Raw genomic sequence first — 18,453 nt, forward strand, 5'->3', positions numbered from 1 at the left:
TATCAAATGGAACTTAGTCATTCAATCTCTGTAAACTAGTATAACATAAAAGACCTTTAGTGGTTAATTCTATAATTCCTTAGTTATTACATCAGAGTTGTACATCAGTAATATCCGATTGACAGTGAAATGTGTGACTTCCGCCTTACTTCCTGTTCCTTGTTTGGTTATGGGCTTAGGGCAGATACACCCATTTGACTGTCCATTCGATATTGGGTTATATATAATAAGTATAAACCAAGTAATTAAAGAGGGAAACTATTGAGGTTATCAATCTATTACCTCAGGAAATATAGGATTTCCTGGAGAAACCAGTGAACTTATCCAAAGAACTTAGGGTATACTTAACAAAACTAAAATACTTATGAACTCACTAGCTTAAATGCTGATCTACTCTTTCCAAATAACTTGTATTCTCAGGAATCCAGTAGACGGGTACACTCCCGAAGCTTTTGAGAAGACTACCTAGTACCGTACCGCGACTCTTGTACCTACTTTAGTGTTTTTATATGTAATGTTTAAACAATTATGTAAAACTTATACTTATTAATGCAATGGTTGTTTGTACTTTGATTACTATATTGCATGTGTTGTGATACTTACCTAAAGTCCTCCGCCCCCGAACGTTTCGGCTGTTCTGGTTTGGGGGTGCGACAATTCAAAATTAAGGTTCATGTTTTCTAATGGTTAATTACTTTATTTGTAACTATATATCTTTCAAAATTTGCGAGACCATGCTACTTGGGTCATGGTACAAGTATCACCCGACAATTTTATAGAAAATTGGCCCATATTCCGTCTATGTTGAATCCTAAATATTACACTCATATCTCAACAATGATACAACAATTTATTTGGTTTTCTCTAACTAAAGGTTGATCACAATATTACATGCTATTTTTTAATTATCATTCTCATAGTAACAAGAAATTAATATTATTCTCTTATAAATTCCTGAATAATAAAAGGAATCCTAATTAACCAAAAAAAACTATTTTACTTTAGTTAAAAAATTAAAGAATTATTATGTTACTATTTTGATACTTTTATTTACCTTTAACCATTAGATAAGGAATATAAAACAATAGTTAGATCTTATAGTGTATGAAATTCACTAGCTATATCCTTGTGTGGGACTACATTACATTGATTCTTCAAAATCAAAAGAAACGGTATTCAAGATCCATTTATCTGCATCATCAAGAGGCCATATATTTGCATTGTAATTACCATATGGCTGGGGGATAGGGTGATCAACAGTATCGTCGTGACGTACGTCCACCATGTAATGATTCGAACCAGTTTGCACGTTGAGTTGGGTTTTCGGATCTTCAGCATCGTCATCTTGAGACACCCCCATACATTGTTTTATATTTCTGCCCATACTCTCCGAGCTCCATTCAACTTCAACAGGTGCAGATATCGTTGCCTCGCAACTATCACGAAAATGAAAATCTTCAGTAGCAGCATCATCTTGAGCCATCCCCATGGATTGTTCTCAGGGGAGGATCTATAGTGTTGCACGGGGTTGCACCGGCAACTACTAGATTTTTTGGTATTAATATAAAAAAAAACTTTATCATTAGAGTTCACTTGTATGATCAAAAGTTGGGATGGCTAAGTTGGTCAAAGGCGCAGGTTAAAGTTTTCTTTTGGAAAAAGGGCTCGAGTTCAAATCTTTCTAACATCAAGTTTGTTTTTTTATTTTTACATTCACTTTTCCTTTTATGTACTATTTGTTACTAGCCCCCAAAAATCTCTAGCCAAAAAAATCATACATGTGAAGTAAGGGCTTGGTGAATATAACTTGTTAAAACTAAACGGTTTAATAAAACTCAATTAAATCACTTTCCTGGTTGTTTAAAATTCCTATATTAATAGTTTACTTTTTCATTAACTTGACAACCATTTAATAAAAAATCAATTTTTTTTCCATTAGCAAACATGTGCTCCCATGAACTCAAAATAATTTCAACCGTCTTCATATTTAATATATATTTTCATACACCATTGGGAACATGAGAGCTATATACAAATTCTTTGTGACCCATGGCCTTTCATAAATTTCTATTTAATTTCTTCTCGACGTAATAGCTTTTGCATCAAAAAACGACAAAACAATAATACAATAATATGATAAGTGATGGAAAATAGCTTTTGCATCTCAACAACGACACGAACGTATTTGGTTTTCTCTTACTAAAGGCTATATTTTAATTATCATTCTCATAGCAACACATAACAACAAGAAATTACTGTTAGTCTCTTATAAGTTCTTGAATAATAGAAGGAATCCTAATTAACCAAAAAACTATTTTACGTTAGTTAAAAAATTGAAGAATTAATATGTTACTATTTTGATACTTTTATTTACATCTACCGTGAGATAACGAATATAAAACAGTAGTTACATCTTGTAATGTATGAAATTCAGTAGTTGATATCAAGTTTAGTGGGACTACATTAAATGGATTCTTCAAAATCAAAAGAAACGGTATTCAAGATCCATTTATCTGCATCATCAAGATGCCATATATTTGCATTGTAATTACCATATGGCTGGGGGATAGTGTGATCTGCAGTATCGTCGTGACGTACGTCCACCATGTAATGATTCGAACCAGTTTGCACGTTGAGTTGGGTTTTCGGATCTTCAGCATCGTCATCTTGAGACACCCCCATACATTCTTTTATATATCTGTCCATACTCTCTGAGCTCCATTCAACTTCAACAGGTACGAATATGTTGCCTCGTAACTATCACGAAAATGAAAATCTTCAGCAACATCATCATCTTGAGCCATCCCTATGGTTTGTTCTATAAAACTGTCCAGACTTTCCAAGCTCAATTCAACTTCAACAGGAGCAGATATTGTGGTTACCTCATAACCATGATCATGAAAATGAAAATCGTCAGCAGCAGCATCACCTAGAGCGGATTGGTCCCAAACATTTTGCACGTCGAGTATGGTTGGCGCATTGTCATAAGAACTTTGAACCAAGACCGGTGGGTAGCCAATGCAATCAAGTGGTTCCATAGAAGAGGAATTCGAAGCACCATTTGAAAACAGAAAATCGTTGCATGCATTAGTCGATGAAAACATATTCTTCTGATAACATGACTCCCTTATTTGCACCGGTTGTATTGAATTCAAACCATGCTCACTAGTAGGTGTTTTTTAGGCACCATCATCAAGCGGTTGTGAGGAGGAAGCAGGTGGTCCAATATTAGAAACAAAACTTGAAGCACTATGATCAGAAATTTGACAACCGTTGCTTGCAATCGAAGTAAACTGATTCTGATAGCATGGTCTTGGTGCTTGTATTAAACAACTCCAACCTTGAAAGGTAGTCATCGGCATTGGAATTAGATAGGGGCTGGAGTTCATTCTGATTTGGCCAACGGTGTTGCCATTGTTAACCCGTGTGTGAGCAGACTGATCGTGGGAAGGTGCCACCATCTGATCAACACATGTATCTGAATAGATATTAGTTTCTTGAACATCAACTTGTTCAGGTTGGTGATTTGAAAAGCTCATTTCATTCTTTTTTAATACTCTTCGTCTCATGGGCAGTGGTATGTTGGGTTCTTCCATCACCTCTTTTGGATTCCGATAAATCTTGCACAGCACCCATTCGTTCAACTACAAGAAAACCAGATAAAAATTAAGCATACAACATTGAGAATTATAGCAATCATACTTATAATTTATATAATAATAACAACAGAATTTCATTCAATTAACTTCTACATACCTTGTCTCCGTTTTCAAAAGGAAGATTGGGTCCGTTGGTTGTATATTCATGCATTAGCCACATAGTTTTGTCGTCATTCTCATCAAAAAATGCAAGAGTTTCCTTGTAGCCAACCATTTCTCCAGACGTGGCATCATACACCGGCTTTTGTACTTGAGTAGTCTTCCAGTACCCATGTTTTCCGAGTACACCTCTATTATGTCGATTTCCTCTTGGGTACTTTCGATCCCGAGAAGTCAGAAAATACCATTTCTTCTCGTGGGACCGATATGTTTCTGCATGCAACCAATTAAAACACAAGATATGATATATATATATATATATATATATATATATATATATATATATATATATATATATATTAGCATCAAATCGTTCAAGAAACAAAGCATCATTCAAGATTAATGTATCTTTAGGTACGTACTAAACACAAGTATTAACTATTTAGAATCAGAACTAACTAAAGAAAGAAACCATTAATATTCATTCAACAAGACTCATGCATGTATCTTTTATTTGTTAGTTGATAACTAACCTACGAGTTCTTCCGGCTTGTAGTTGTAAATATTGACCTCGTGTAACCGACACTTGGCAGGCTCTCTTGATTCGATCTTGGCGTTCAGGCAGTCTACAATGAGCTCTGAATCTGTGGGACATAATCGATAGTAGGAGGGAAGCTGATCAGCGAAATCCATGGAAACTTGTTTACCTCGGTTACAATTGGTGGGCAAGTATATTTATATAGTGTCAAACTCGGAATGAAGTCGATGAGTATGAGTAGTGGGCAAGTTTATTTATATAGTGATGAAAAGTGCAGAAAATCGCCTTTTGAAGGGTTTTTTTGTCATCTGGAATCGTCTCTGGAATCAACTTAGAGGGCATGTGGGATTTAAGTAGCAATCTAGGTAGCAAATAAGGGTTCTGGCAGTAAGCACGACCCGTGCATGGGGGGCACGCCCGTGCAAGGTCATCGTAACTTTGAAATCCAAAATAAATTAGAAAAACTCAAAATCTGCTGAACCACGCCCGTGCTTGGGAAGATATAGGTCGTATTTGGTCTTTTTTTTTAGCGTTTTGGCTCGAAATAAGCTCCAGATACGCTGCAGATGTGCTCCAAAGACTTTAAATCCCGCTCCACTTCAAGTAACCTGAAAATAAACATAAAAACATTAGCAGTACGAGAATTCTTACGAAATACATGAGCTGAACATTATTTAAACTAAAAGCACATGAAAAAGAATAAAAAAATGATGCAAAATGCTAATAAAAACTACCCTATAGTATGTATAAAATGTCCTCTATCAAATTTCTCAAAGCTTAAACTTTACTTGCCCTCAAGTAATTAAAAGATTAAACATTACAAACAAATGGAAAGATGTAGATGACCTAAAAAAATTAGACTAAATAAAAACTTGAAATAAAAATGATTCACTCTTTTTTTTTTCTCACATGATCAGATTTCACAACGACGAAGTTCCAATGAAATCACTACCTAGACAATAGTCTCAATACATTTATTGCAGATTCCGAATTCATATTTAATAAGTTAAACGAAGCTTGAGCAAATAATTTTACGGAGAATTAAATTTGTGAAAACAGTGAATTTTTTAAAAATAATTTCATGAAAAGTCGTTAATAAAAACTTAGCTTGACCGACCCCTCCTTTTTTTTGAACTCGTCTAGTAAATGCGGTAAGCTCCATTATGGACATAAAATCCAAGCTTACCCTTATGATTCCACTATCGATGGATTAATCTCATTATATCACACATCTTCTCTGTCTTGATCAACTCTTCATATTTAACTTTTCTTGGTTCTTGATTTCGACTTGAACTTGACTTGGATTTCTACTTTGAATTTCAGATTTCTTCAAGTTGCTTGATGTACCATTTCTAACATATATATTCACTGGGCGCGGATTTCAGTTTGAGGTCCACCATATCTTCAATACTTCAAAAATGATATTAAATTGTGGGCATAACAAGAGTTCCCTCCTAGCCTCAAAAGGCGCATAAATTATAGGGTTTTGTACTTCAAGGAAAAATAAGGGTTAGTCAATCTAGGTTCTTTTTAAGGCATTTAAGGAATTATTTTCAAAACACTTTTTGTTTTTCTATCCCACACTTCCATTGTAAAAATTATCCAACTCGCATGTTGGTTCATACTGAAAACATTTAAAGCAGTTGAAAAGATAATTATTAAAATTGATTGTTATGAGACTGTTATTTTTGGTTATTATCATACTTCATCTTAACAGAGCTATCGGATATATAAAGATCCTCATCTCATGTATATTTTATTTTTTTGATTTTCAGAATTTTAAATTTTTTATGCAAGAAAATAAAAACTTAAATAACTAGAAATAAAATATTTTTAAGATTTTTTTTTAATTTTTTTAATTTTTATGAATGCAGAAAAATAAAAAGGAAAATAATTTTTTTGGATTTTTCAAAATTTTCAAGTGTAAATGCAATGTAGAAAATAAAATGCAAAAATAAAATTGAAATTTTGAGAAATTTAACCTAAAAACCTGAAAATCTAACTTTTTTAACAAAAAAATGCAAATTGTTACACTAACCCCCTCCCAAAGCTTAAAATGATGCATTGTCCCCAATGCTCAGAGAGGAATGAACAACACAATAAGGCATATAAAAGCAAAAGGATGCAGCTAAGAATGAATGTACCTGATAAGTTTGCAAAAAAACTGCGACCATCTCTTTATTGAAAGCGTAAAAACTAAAACTACTCATCGGGTTGCCTCCCTGAAAGCCGCCATTTTTTAAGGTCGTTGGTTTGATCGTGCCCGAAGACTAGATCACCTGTACGTAAAGATATTGGCACAAAACAGTTCGAGGTACTGTGTCCCCGACAATGACGCCAATTTGTTAAACAGATTGTCGCACCTAATTTAAGCAAATAAATTTATCACTGCTGGTAGCACTAAAAATATAACACAAAGATGTAGGGTCGAATCCTCGGGTCACAACCTAACAGTCAATGCCTATTTACATCAGGCACATTCTAGTCAAAACAGAAATATAAAAAGGGGGGGGGGGGTCGAATTAACAAAAAAAACTGCAATGATATTAAATTAAACGAAAATTAATAATAAAAACGATTTCAGCTCTGTTGCGGCTTTCTTAATCATGCAACTAGTTCAAATCTGCTTATTTGAGATGTGTTCTATCTAAGTTGGTATTGTGAAAAACTAACAAGCTCTAATATAATCTCTGTTACCTAAATTAGTTAATCAAAACAAGCTCTTTGAATTAACCCTAACTTTTTACTGTTCAATTAAACAAGCTCTTAATTAAATCAGAAAAATTGCATTAAGTTCTGTGAAAAATTACCAGCAATATCTAATACTTCTCACAAGCTCGAAAACATAAAGATATGATTTTTACTATTTATACCAGATTTAAATCCCTAACACCGAACTAATCTGATACTTGTTAATTAATACAAGTTGAAATGAACAATTACGGATTCTGTTAATTGATTAACTGAAATGATAAAACCCTAGCTAGGTGAACAGACCAACAAGAATTAGAAATCAAACATCCATTAAGTTCAAAACTGTAAAATATAGATAGAAACACAAAAAGAAATCCAGATCGGATAGCTAATTAAATGAAAAGTACTAGTCTATGCAGAACTGAAAACTAAGGTTTTAGCCAGACATGGCTCAAATCTGATCTAGAACAATAAAAATAAGCATTAAACTACTAAATCTTACTAAACTAAATGTGGGAGGTGATCCACAACCATTAGGTATTCAAAAAGTGATGAAAAGTAGAGAAAATCGCATTCAGAAGGGTTTTTTCTCATCTAGAGTCATTTCTGGAATCAACTTAGTAGGTATACGATATTTATATAGCATTCTGCGTAGCAAATAAGGGTTCTTGCAGTAAGCACGACCCCTTCTTGGGGGTCACGCCCGTTCCAGGTCATCGCAACTTTGTAATCCAAGATAAATCAGAAAAACTCACAATATGGTAAAGTACGACTCATGCTTGGAATGATATAGCTAGTATTTGTTTTTTTTTGGCGTATTGGCTCCAAATAAGCTCCAGATGTGATCCAACGACTTTCAAACTGCCGTCCCACTTCAAATAACTTGAAATGAACCCCAAAACATGAGCAGTATGGGAATTCAAACAAAATACATGAGTTGAACATTATTTAAACTAATTCACATTAAAATGCATAAAAATGATACAAAATGCTAATAAAAACTACCCTAAAATATGTATAAAATGGCATATGTCACAATACCACAACTCCTAGGATCTTCCTTCACAAACAAAGACACCAAAAGTAACTCTCAAGGCTTCAAAACTTCACACACAAGTATTAGGGTTCGAAATGGAGTCTAAGAGAGATGGTTGCTGAGAGGTGAGAAGGTTAGAGGCCATAAGGTCTTTAAATAGTGTCAAAACCCTAAAAATTAGGGTGTTCCCCTTCTTGCGTACGCCCAACATCCATGCACGTATGCCTAGCATACATGAGAGACTCTCGATCACATGCAAGGTTCCTACGCCCGATGTATCTGATTCGTACGTCCAATGTAGGGACCCATTTGTCAACTTTTAAGAATTATTGCTAGAATAGAAAATTACCTAGAACACTGTCATTAAAATTATCCCACGCTTGAATTAGACTTTGGCCTCAAAGTCCGCAGCTACAAACAAGTCTGGGTAGTAGTCCATCATCTCTTCTTCAGGATCCCACGTCCATTCTGATCCTTTCCTGTGATTCCATTGCACCTTGACTAGGTTCACTCCTTTTTGTCGCAGAGTCTTGGTCTTCTTGTCAAGAATCGTAATCAGTGTCTCTACATAGTTCTGGTACTCATCAAACTGAACGTCATCCAAAGAAATCACCGTCGTATCATCGGGTATACACTTCCATAAGCGAGAGACATGGAATGTGTTGTGGATTTGACTGAGCTTAATAAGCAAATCCAACCAATATTTAACCTTGCCCATCCGGGCGGTAATCGTGTAGGACCAATAAATCGGGGGCCCAACTTTCCTCGCTTCCGAAACTAAATGAAACATTTCCAATGTGACACCTTTAGAAGTACCAAATACCCCACCTGAAACTCGAGTTCAGAACGTCATCGGTCTGCATAACTTTTATGCCGACTTTGTGTGACCCACAACCTATCGTGTATCTGCTGAATGAACTCAGTGTTCTTGAGTACCACTTCTATGCTTCCTATGACCCGATTCCAGATCTCTCCCCAACAGACTGGGATCCTACACCTCCTCCTATACAACATCTCGAAGGGCGGTCGGTCAATACTGGCATGATAATTGTTGTTGTAAGAGAACTCGACTAGTGGAAGGTAAGTATCCCAACTCCCATCAAAGTTTAACACACACGCCCGTAGCATATCTTCAAGCGTCTGAATCGTACGATCGTTCTGACCATTAGTATAGGGATGATATGTTGTACTAAAGTGCATCTGAGTGCCCAACTCCTCATGAAACTTCCTCCAAAACCTCGAGGTGAAACGAACATCTTAGTTTGAAACCACCGAAACTGTCACCCCATGCCGAACCACCACCTCTCAAATGTAAATGTCGGCCAACTTTTCAGCAGATATACTCTCGACGATCAGAATGAAGTGCACTCTCTTTCTCAATCTATCAACAATGACCCATATAGAATTAACTCCTCATGCCGTCGTTGGCACCTTTGTGATAAAATCCATGGAAATCTACTCCACTTACACATGGGGATAAGTAATGGCTAAATCTTTCCATGAGGCCTCTGATGCTCGTCCTTGACTTTCCGACAAGTCAGGCACCGCTCCACAAACCAAGCCATCTCCCTTTTCATACAGGGCTGGCAATAACTCAGCTTCAAATCTCTATATATCCTTGTGGCCCCCATATGGATCGAACACTTTGACTTATGACCCTCTTCTAAAACTGTCTGCCACAACAGTAGTGGGAACCCAAACTCTACCACACCGTGTCAACAATACCCGACCATCTCTAACTAATAGAGGACTCAACCCTCTGATCCACTTCACCTTCCATTTCTCCCTTTTTCAGTCCCTCCACCTGAGCCTTCTTGATCATATCCAACAAAAGCAACATAATAATCATCCTCAAACATACATTCCCAAAAGATGTACTCACTGTCTTGCGGCTAAAGGCGTTTGCCACTACACTGGCCTTCCCAAGGTGGCACAAGATCTTGCAATCACAGTCCTTTACCGCATCCAACCATCTCCGTTGCCACAGATTCAAGTTCAGCTGATCCATCATGTGCCATAGACTCTTGTGATCAGTGTAGATAGTACACCTAACTCTATTTAGTTAATGCCTCCAAATCTAGAGGGAAAAAACCACATCCCCCACCTCCAAATCATGTGTAAGATAATTCGCCTCATGAGGCCTCAACTACCTCGAAGTGTAAGCCTTCACATGACCCCTATGCATAAGAACAACTCCTAAACCTGTTATAGAGGCGTCATAATAAACAACAAAATCATCCATATCATCGATAAGCTTAAGAATCGAGGCTTCACACAATCTCAACCTCATCGAATTAAAGGCTAACTGTTAATCGGGCCCCCACCGAAATGTAACATTCTTCTTCGTCAAGCGGGTTACTGGCACCGCAATCTTGGAGAATTCCTGGATAAACCTCCAATAACGCACTGCGATACCTAGAAGCTTTGAATCTCAGATGGGATCCTTGGTACTTCCCATCGCAACACAATCTCAATCTTGGATTTATCGACCAGTATACCCTTCTGGTTGACGACGTAACCTAAGAATTTCACCTCTCACAACCAGAACTCACATTTGGAGAATTTGGCATGCAACCTCTCTTCCCCCCAGGGTCTCCAACACCTAATACGAGTACTCCTTGTTCTGTTCCTTGCTCTTGGATTAGACTAGATTATCATCTACAAATACTATCACCGAATAGTTCAGCATCGTCCTATAACCTAATTCATGAGATCCATGTACGATGTTGGTGCATTGGTGAGCCCGAATGGCATCACCGCGAACTCGTAATGACTATAGCGAGTCCTGAAGGCCTTCTTTTTCACATTCTTGTCTCTGACCTACATCTGATGGTAGAATGATTGCCAGATCATTTCGGAACTTGACTTTCCTCTCATGAGGCACTCCTGGAAACTCCTCCGGAAACACATCGAGGAATGCCCAAAACATGGGTACCTCACTCAATGTCTTCATGCCCTCGACCCGAGTATCCACCACATAGGCTAGAAAACCGATAATAACCTGTTGAAGATATCTCTTGGCCCTCGTAGCAGAACAAAGAGTTGGCCCATGCAAAATTCTCTCACCAGGAATAACCAGTTCTCCTCCACTTGGGGTTCGAACTCTCACCAGATGGCATTCACAGTCAATCATGGCCCCATTGGGGCCCAACCAGTCCATCCCAATAATAATCTTAGATCCTCATATAGGGATCATCACTAACTCAATAGAGCGTCTATCGCTGAATAGATTTTGAACGCATCCATGATGAACCCTCGAAGCACTCACAAAACGATCATCAGCAATCTCGACCTCCAACAGATAGTTTAAAAATCCTAGGAGCATCTTTAAACTTATTGCTAAGAACAAGAGATATAAAGGATCGGGTAGCACCCGAATCAAACAGAACATGAGCACTCATACCATTGACTAAGAAGGTCCCTAAAAAGGATTAGATACGATTATAGGCGTAAATAAGGAAGGCAAATAAGATATACTAATAATAAAATACATACTGGTAACCACATACGGTGCTGCATGAGCCTCATCGATAGTCAGCTCGAAAGATCTACTCATCACCATAGGTGTCTCCACATTGCCTTGACGGCCATCGGTAATCCAAAAAGTGGCGGGTGCAGGCCCACCACTGCCCCTCCTGACAACCTCAGACAATCAGCCTTTTTACAACCTGTCTGGTTGCAGTGGTAATATATCAATACACTTTGGCGGCAATCCTTAGTCATATGCCCAGCCTAAATTCGCCTGAAATATCAAGAACCTGCCAATCGACATACCCAATTGTGCGGCTTGCCACACTTGACGCAGCAACCACTTCCCTCCTAGTCCATAGAATGTGGCTCTGAAGTCTTAGCCCTCTTTTCCTAGCCCACAACTATCTGCACCTGCTCTGACTTGCGCTTCGCCCGAAGCTCCAACTCAATCTCCCGCTAACGGGCCCTATCGATCATATCATTCAAGGTCTTGCACCCCGAAAAGCTCACAAACTCTCTGATGTCATCCCTTAACATGTCATGGTATCTCGTCTTCTTCATCTCCTCATCCACAACGTAATATGGAACCAATAGATCCCACTCATGGAACTTGGCAATGATCTGATCTACATTTTCAATAGTCTGGCGAAGGTCCTGAAACTCGCTCGCCAGCTGCTGCACCTCGATCACCAGTGAAAACTCCCTATGAAATGTCGTAGCGAATGCCTCCGAAGACATGATTGCTATAGCCGCAGTCCCCATGGCTCGACCAACCTCATCCCACCAGTTATGTGGCTGTTCCTTTAGTAGGAAGGATGTAAACCCTACGTTTTCTCCTTTTGGGAAAAAACTAATCCACATATCATTTTCTGTGTCAACGATCTAGCATCGAATTCCGATGTGGTCATTAGCCCCAAATAACTCAGGAGCTCCACAAGCTTTGAACTCCAAAAAAGAGGAAGTCTGTGCTACTATCAGACCTGCAACATTCTCGGTAGAAAGGCACTGAGCCGCTTATCCATAAGCTCCATAATACCCTCCTTGATGGTACCATTCATCATAGGGGTACCATCCAAAATTTTGTGGGTAAACCTCGATCTAGCAGATTTTCGAGTTTTCGTGCTGGAATTGGTCTAGAATCATTACCTTAAACTGTATTGGACTTATAAAACCTATTTTTGATGTGGTAATGATTATCGTAAACCAATTTCAAGGTTATTATCAAATTTTCAAGTTTTATATGTGTTTATATGTTTCTTGAAATTGTTGATATGATTGTTCATACACTTATGAGTTTTCGTAAATCATAGGAATTATTTGCAAATTGTTTGTTACTTAATTCTTGATCTAAATGTTTTTAATGGAGTCCATAATTTTTCCTCAAGTTATGGATTACCAAAAGTCATAGGTTACACAATTGAAGAGTCTTTTTCATCATAAATTGTCTGATAAACTCCATAACTTGTCCTCAAGTTATGTATGTTCAAGAGTCTCTTCATTAAAGTTTTTAAAACCTTAATTAAACTCATAACTTATGAAAATCCTAATTTTTTTTGAATTGTTCAAAACTTGCCCTCAAGTTTTGGAATTTGTAAAGCCTCATACACACTTTAATTCCAAACCCTAGAGTTTTAAAAGTTAAAATTCAACCCTTATACTTTATAGTATTTTAAGTTAATAATATATATGTATAAGAGCAAGTTAGTCTTACCGTTAGTAGGCCTCATTCCCGAAGTCGGTCTACAAGGGTGTTATAAGGTTGTTGCCTATAAAATGGTAGCTTAATGGGTGTCCACTCTCACCCACCGCTTCCTTGACTGGTGGAGGGTTATTAGCCGAACGGGTAGGACAAGGACTATAATTCTCATTGTAAGTATAATGATAAATATAAAGTAACTAACCTATTATAAATTCCCAATCTTAGTTACATTAGGAAAATGTGAATTTGGTGCTAACCCATGAAATTACACTTTGTACCTTACCAGGTCGTTGGTGGAGCGTGTGTGGGTAACCGGCACACTAACATGGACTAGTAAGAGTGGCAAATGGTGACTTAATGTTTACCATCGATTGGTGGAGCGTGTGTGGGTAACCGTCACATCGATTAGGTGATAAAGATTAAAGGTACCAATATAATTTGCATGGTTATTCACACATTGTTTGTGATCCTCGACATCCCAGTCACAAACTTGAGAGGGCACAATGAAGATTTAAACATGCCATTGAAAAGTTCAATGAATCTCAAAAGATCTAGGAGTTTCAAATCCAATTAAAACCTAATAATTTATTTCGTTTTTCATTGTGGAAATTGGTGAATCGTCATTCCCCTACCTTCAAATATTTTGTAGCTTGGATTACGGCATCCCTCTTCAAAGTTATAAAATATTGTGTTGGGTCCTAGCCTTAATATTTCATATTGGGTGTTCTATTAAGGACTTAAATCAACTAACTTGAATTTCTCCCATTGTAGATGTCTGGTTCAGACAACTATTATCTTCCCAAATCTCTTGGAACAAGCTTCCCTAATGAAGATGATGTCCCGCGATTGGATCATGGAAATCATACTTCTCTTCCTCCACCTCCTCCAATTATTCTCCCTGATCCACAAGCTCGAAGACTTGAAAAGTTCAAGATCACTCAAGCCCTATTTGCAATGAAACATAAAGATGGAGGACTTATGTGTACTCATGTCTTAGAGATGAAGTCACACATCGACAGGTTGAGAATGTTGGGTGTCGATATCCCAAGGAAGTTGGCTATTGACTGGGTTCTTCAGTCACTTCCTGAGTCCTATAGTGAGTTCATTAAGGACTACTATGTGACAGCTCACGACATGACCCTTATTAATATTTCTTATTTTCTTGGGTGTCGAGTTTAATTAACTACTTTTTCCAATTGGAACTTTTGTTTTCTATAATTAACATTGCTAACTTGCAACACTTATCATAATTATCATGCTCCCACTAACATGATAATTATTAGCATAACACTTATGCCCCCACTAGCTTTGACATGCATCCATAAATCAGCCATATCTCCACATAACACTTATGCTCCCCCTATAGGGAAAACTGCAATAAAGTCCCTATGAATTGCCCGTATAATCGATTTAGCCCCTATATATATATATATATATATATATATATATATATATATATATATATATATATATATATATATATATATTTGCAATTTAGTCCTAAATACTGATAAATATAATCAAAACGGGATATTTAATGGGTTAGCCGATATCTAACTGATGTGGCAGCTTACGTGGAAGTCATCATGTTAAATAACATCCTACGTGCCATTTAAGAGGGCTAAATCAATGAAGCGGGCTCTTCTTCTTCATTCGACAGTCAAAGGAGCGGACGATTAGGGCAAATTGGAAAAAGGAAATCGATGTCAAGTTCGTCAACCACCAACATCAGAATGTGCTATTGTGGAGATAGGGCTAGAATGCGGACATCATGGACTCGAAAGAATCCAGGTCGGAGGTTTTTTGGTTGCCCAAATTACATGGTATAGAATCTTCAAATCCCACTCAGATTCTTCTATTTCGCTAAATTACCATTCTTCTATGTTAAAAACATGCATCTTTCTATGTTATGTAGGATGAAGAGAAGGACTGTAGGTATTTTCGTTCGATTGACCCACCACAATTGAATAAGTGGTATAAAGAAAGAATGTATGAATTAGGAGTTGTTGCTAATGAGGGTGTAGCTATTCCTTTCAATAACCTTGTTAATGAAGGTGAAATACCTGTTGATGGCCCTATTGCCCCTGTGAATGTTGATGTCCCTATTGCCCCTGTGAATGCTCTTGAACCTGATAATCAAATTGCAATGCGTGAGAATAAACATGTGCTTGGTAATGAATTTGGATTCTGCAAGTGGATGATGGTTTGTTTCGTTTGTTTCATTGTAGGGATGATGTATGGTTAGTTTAGTATAAGTTGTAGGGTATTATGATATGGTAGGGATGATGTAATCTTTTGGTTTGTTATCATGATGTAATGGATAAATGTTCTTGTGGATCATGTAATGTTTTGGTTAATGAAATGGCAATATGTTATTATGGTTTGCATAAGTGGTGTACACTTGACAAATATAACCATGAAGTATGCACACTTGTGGCTAAAATAATTAAACAACAAACTCCAATATGTCATTACCAACCATGTTAAGGGCATTCACAATGTTTCAATGTGTTTACAAAAGATGTACAAAATATGGCTATCAGTAATTTAAGGGCATTCACAAAAGATGTACAAAAGTAGCATTCACAAAAGATGCACAAAAGTAGCATTCACAAAAGATGTACCAAAATACCCTTACTACCCTTAACACCCTAACACCCTAATCCAACTCCAATGCTGAATTTGCAGAAGTCCCAACACATCCCATCTTCTTCATCTTGTTTTTAACAATCCTCTCAGAGGGCCTTCTTCTTTTCATAATCCTAAGGTGTACTGGTAATTCCTAGGTGTCATTAATGCCTTCTTCTTCTTCTTTTTTCTTCTTCTTCTTCTTCTTATTCTTCTTCTTCTTCTTCTTCTTCTTCTTCTTCTTCTTCACTTTCTGGTTGTGTCTCAGGGATAATTTCTTCAGCCCTATCTTGTGTCTCAGTCTGAGGTGGATACTCCTCTTCCTATAAAACATCAAGCAATTAATAATATAAATGCATGTTATCATTAAGGTAATATAGAGGGCTTACCATAGACATAGGAAGAACTTGTTCAATAATGTCATTGTAATCATTGAGCTGTTTCATATGTGAATCTGTCAGACTAAGTGTATTTTTAATTTCTTCAATTGAATACCCTGATAGTTTCAAATCTTGCATTGCCTTCCATAAATAGACTAAATATTTTTCTGGAATAGGTTCATCCTCATTTTCAACTCCACCACCTTCAACTTCAGCCACTCCGCCACCTTCAATTCCAAAACCTACAGCTGCACACTTTGCTTTATAAGTCAACCACGTACCCTTCTAATCCATTCCTGGCTTCAAAAATAGATGGTCCACATGGATTCACATTACAATTCCTACAATGACATTACTAAATGAAATCATAACAATGAAATTAGAATAATGATGATAAGGAACAATAAAAATGCTCAGACAAACCTCAAATCCTCTCCAAACTTGTTCATTTTCTTGATAGCAGCTGGACAAACCACTGATTCCTACTTTTCTGCCTTTTGTAACATATGGTAGAACCTATCCATCATGTACAACCTAATTTCTTCAAACATTGCTAGAAGGGGTTTCTTTCTAGCATCCAATATGATGCCGTTGAAGCACTCTGCAATGCCATTTTCAACTGTCTCACATGCTACATCAGTCCTAAAAAATGCCCTACACCATGTGTGAGGATGTCTTGCAAGCAAATGTTCATAAGCATTGGGATTAACCTCTTTTATATCATCCATTTTCCTCAGAAATTCACTCTCTACAGTTGAAAAGGAAGCTGCCCAGAACATATTCTTGAACTCCACTCCAAAATAGGTCTTCCTAAAGTTAGCATATATGTGTCTTGCACACTATCTATGCTCCACATTTGGTAGTACTTCCTTGGTTGCTTCAAGCAATCCCTTCAATGTAATGAATACATAAACATATAAGATGATGGTGAGGAAAAATCATAAATATGCTAAGAAATTACAAACCTTATGTTGATCAGAAATTAAAGTAAACCCTCCTCCATCTAGCAGATTAAGATCCTCTATGAGCAGTTCTAGAAACCATTTCCAATTAGCTTTGTTTTCAATTTCAACAACTGCCCAAGCAATTGGATAAACTTGGTTGTTTGCATCCCTCCCTATTGCTGTGAGTAATTCTCCTTTACATGTCCCTTTCAAGAAAGATCCATCTAGACCAATTACCCTACGACAACCTATTTTCCAACCTTCCTTGATTGCTTTAAAACACAAATACATCCTGTGAAAGTATGTTGTTTGATCTGGATTTATAGTGACACCCACTTGGACAGTGCTACCAGGATTTGACCTTAGTAACTCATGACAATAGTCCCACACCCTAGCACAATGTTATGTGAGTTTACCATCTATAATGCTCATTGCTCTACACCTTGTTATGTAAGCCTTAGACCAATACCCACCACAATGAAATTTCGTGCTAATTATTGATTGCATCTCCTTACACTTCAAGTTAGGTTTCATTATCAACTCCTTCAAAAAGTGTCTTGCTAGCCATCTGGGACTCAATAAATTTGAAATATTGAAATTTATAACACATTTGTGCTCATCGACTAAGGTTTTAATCTGAAAAGACCTTTCTTGAGTCATCCAGGAAGCATGAACTCTGAATGGACAGGGTTGAGACTTCATCTTAGAACCACATTTGGCAGTTAATGTCACAGTGTCACACTTTGCAAATTTAATGTTATACCCTGACTTAATAGCATAATTAGTGAGACATTGTTGCAACTGATGTGGTGATTCATACCTTTCACCAAGAAGGGGCTTCATCTTATTCCACTTAACTGATGGGTCATGAAAGGGGAATCCTGCACCAACCACATCTCCTAAATCAAGATCATTAGCCCCTGCTGTGTCATTGATTTCCTCTTCTGAACCAAACCCTTCTTCATCTTCATCAAGTAAGTTATTGTTTTCATCGGCTTCATTATCTTCATAATCGGAACTGAAGTTAAGGAAAACATCCTTGCATCTCTCTTTACCCTGTGTCTTGAAATCATCTTTTTCCATTTCCACATCTATGTGCTCAGTATCGAGCACCTCCTCATCATCTTCGTATTCTTCAGGGTCGTATTCTTCAGATGACTCATGGTGAACTTCCTCTGATTCGACAGCCATTGGGTTTTACCTTCGTTTCTCTCAGTAAAATCCAACTTCCTTCGTGTTTCACTCTGTAAAAACCATAACTTTTTCTCTCAATTGATTTACTAGATGTCGAATGCAGTGGAAATG

At 37.2% G+C, this 18,453-nt stretch overlaps 2 protein-coding genes across 2 annotated transcripts; both read right to left on the reverse strand.

Annotated features, from left to right (window-relative positions):
• Positions 1-3,179: 3,179 nt before the first annotated feature.
• On the reverse strand, positions 3,180-4,451 carry LOC145106107 (NAC transcription factor 32-like). The gene is made up of 3 exons (XM_079043149.1): positions 4,292-4,451; positions 3,757-4,031; positions 3,180-3,644 (listed from the first exon to the last, which is right to left on the reverse strand). The coding sequence occupies exons 1-3, from the start codon at positions 4,449-4,451 to the stop codon at positions 3,180-3,182; spliced, it is 900 nt and encodes a 299-aa protein (XP_078899275.1).
• A 3,960-nt stretch (positions 4,452-8,411) lies between these two features.
• LOC145106108 (uncharacterized) lies at positions 8,412-8,744 on the reverse strand. The gene has a single exon (XM_079043150.1). The coding sequence runs from the start codon at positions 8,742-8,744 to the stop codon at positions 8,412-8,414; it is 333 nt and encodes a 110-aa protein (XP_078899276.1).
• Positions 8,745-18,453: the final 9,709 nt, after the last annotated feature.

Source organism: Lactuca virosa, chromosome 4 (assembly GCF_052849685.1).
Source record: "Lactuca virosa cultivar CGN04683 chromosome 4, Lactuca_virosa_CGN04683_v6, whole genome shotgun sequence".
In the NCBI taxonomy this organism is placed as follows: Eukaryota; Viridiplantae; Streptophyta; class Magnoliopsida; order Asterales; family Asteraceae; genus Lactuca; species Lactuca virosa.